Below are 2500 nucleotides of genomic sequence, written 5' to 3'. Positions count from 1 at the left end.
TCTAAACTGTGGCGACCGCAGTTAAGACAAAAAAGACAACCAAAAAGACGAAACGTCACTTGTAAACAAAAAGATGGCGTGGAGGTCGCCTCTGTGATGGAGACGATCCCCCCCCCCCAGCCCACTCCACCAGCCCCCCATCGTCGACTCACACCCTCGCCAGACAGCCCCGTCAGACACTGACAGAGAGGCCCCAGGTGTCGCGGACGTCTTGCGTGTGTGTGTGTGTGTGTGTGTGTGTGTGTGTGTGTGTGTGTGTGTGTGTGTGTGTGTGTGTGTGTGTGTGTGTGTGTGTGTGTGTGTGTGTGTGTGTGTGTGTGTGTGTGTGTGTGTGCGTGTGTGTGTGTGTGCGTGCGTGCGTGTGTGTGTGTGTGTGTGTGTGTGTGTGTGTGTGTGTGTGTGTGTGTGTGTGTGTGTGTGTGTGTGTGTGTGTGTGTGTGTGTGTGTGTGTGTGTGTGTGTGTGTGTGTGTGTGTGTGTTTGTCTTTCTTTTGTCTTGGATCATGTGCTCGACACGAGCTCTACAGTTGATCCTGTGTCATATGAGAGCTCAGAGCTCGTACATAGACCGATCTATGGACAATGATGTGAAATTACACGCGTGCGCGTGCACACACACACATACACACACACTAAAAACTTCAGCAGACTTCACTAATCCCTAACACATTCACTATATTCCTACTGACAGACACTACCAACGGGTAGATGAAGAACACACATAGAACATCGTATTCTAAATTCCATATAAACCCGTTTCGCTCCGTGTGGTTCTTTTTCCTCTCATTCATCTCCGTGACATCCTCTTAGAAACGAGTCTGAGAAAAGCGAGAATCACTAATATGGTAACAGTTCCAGCTAGAGATCGGCTGTTACCATATAAGTGAGTCGCCTCTTTTCTAAGACCTTCTAGCTTGGCGACGGCTAGAAGGGATGAACAAGAGGATCCACTACCAAACGGGTCGTAAAGGGGTTTTTCTGAGCTGAACAGAATTTTCTGGCGACAACCATAATGAAATATATTAATGATTCGACTTCCTAATGAGTTATATGAAGTTAATTGGTTATGTTTACTTAATTACTGGTTATTAATACATTCCCACCAATCCCCAGAGTAATTGGTTAATTAAAGAAATAGTGAGCTCTCACTCCCCCTCTCCTTTTCCCTTTCCCTCTCCCTCTCCTTCTTTCTTTCCCCTTCCCCTTTCCTCCTTCCCCCTCTCCCTCTCCCCCTCCCCCTTCTCCTCACTTCCTCTCATCCTCCTGCTCCTCTTTACCCTCAAGTTTACCCTCACCCTCACGTTCCCTCTTCTCTCTCTCTCTCTCTCTCTCTCTCTCTCTCTCTCTCTCTCTCTCTCTCTCTCTCTCTCTCTCTCTCTCTCTCTCTCTCTCTCTCTCTCTCTCTCTCTCTCTCTCTCTCTCTCTCTCTCTCTCTCTCTCTCTCTCTCTCTCTCTCTCTCTCTCTCTCTCTCTCTCTCTCTCTCTATCTATCTACCTATCTATCTATCTACCTATCTACCTATCTATCTATCTCTATCTCTCCGTTCCGAAGAACCTCTTGGCTTCTTTTCTAATTAAGCAACTTTCATTAATTCGTCTCACCCCTGATGACGCAATGTATCTAGAGGATTCTTGTTTTCCTATATCTAGAAAGATATTACTATTTTACCTCACTGTACTAATTAGAAATGAGTATGAAGAGAGAGGAAGATAATCATGAAAGCAAACTAATATGTAACGATGAAGATAGAAAATTAGAAATCTGCAAATGTAGTAGGTATATTACTGACTGGACAACCGCAAAATGTTAAAAACCAAGTTAAGAAATTTAATCTCGAAGACCAAGTTATGATTTTTCCTGAAGAAAGGCTAATATTAAAAAAAAACTTTGTATGGTGTGTTAGGTTGCGGTGTGGTATGGTGTGGTGTGATATGGTGCTATGTAGTAGTGTAACGTGATATGGAGTAATGAAGCGTAGTATGGAGTATTGTATTGCGCATTATATTATATTGTATTGTATTGTATTGTATTGTATTGTATTGTATTGTATTGTATTGTATTGTATTGTATTGTATTGTATTGTATTGTATTGTATTGTATTGTATTGTATTGTATTGTATTGTATTGTATTGTGTCGTATTGTATTGCATTGCATTGTATTGTATTGTATTGTATTGTATTGTATTGTGTAGTGTAGTGTAGTGTAGTGTAGTGTAGTGTAGTGTAGTGTAGTGTAGTGTAGTGTAGTGTAGTGTAGTGTAGTGTAGTGTAGTGTAGTGTAGTGTAGTGTGGTGTGGTGTAGTGTAGTGTAGTGTAGTGTAGTGTAGTGTAGTGTAGTGTAGTGTAGTGTAGTGTAGTGTAGTGTAGTGTAGTGTAGTGTAGTGTAGTGTAGTGTAGTGTAGTGTAGTGTAGTGTAGTGTAGTGTAGTGTGGTGTGGTGTGGTGTGGTGTGGTGTGGTGTGGTGTGGTGTGGTGTGGTGTGGTGTGGTGTGGTGTGGTGT

The 2500-nt window shown here is 42.8% G+C and overlaps 1 protein-coding gene across 1 annotated transcript in view; it reads left to right on the top strand.

Moving 5' to 3' along the window:
* LOC143026105 (uncharacterized) overlaps positions 1-711 on the top strand; it is a 15191-nt gene extending 14480 nt beyond the window's left edge. The window contains exon 3 of the mRNA XM_076186103.1: positions 691-711. Within this exon, the coding sequence (XP_076042218.1) occupies positions 691-711 (21 nt within the window). The remainder of the gene's footprint in view (positions 1-690) is intronic.
* The last annotated feature ends 1789 nt before the right edge of the window (positions 712-2500 follow it).

Source organism: Oratosquilla oratoria, chromosome 6 (genome assembly GCF_046742065.1).
Source record: "Oratosquilla oratoria isolate Oo_2021 chromosome 6, ASM4674206v1, whole genome shotgun sequence".
Classification (NCBI taxonomy): Eukaryota; Metazoa; Arthropoda; class Malacostraca; order Stomatopoda; family Squillidae; genus Oratosquilla; species Oratosquilla oratoria.
The sequence above is the reverse complement of the archived record's forward strand: the minus strand, read 5'-3'. Positions and strand labels throughout refer to the sequence as shown.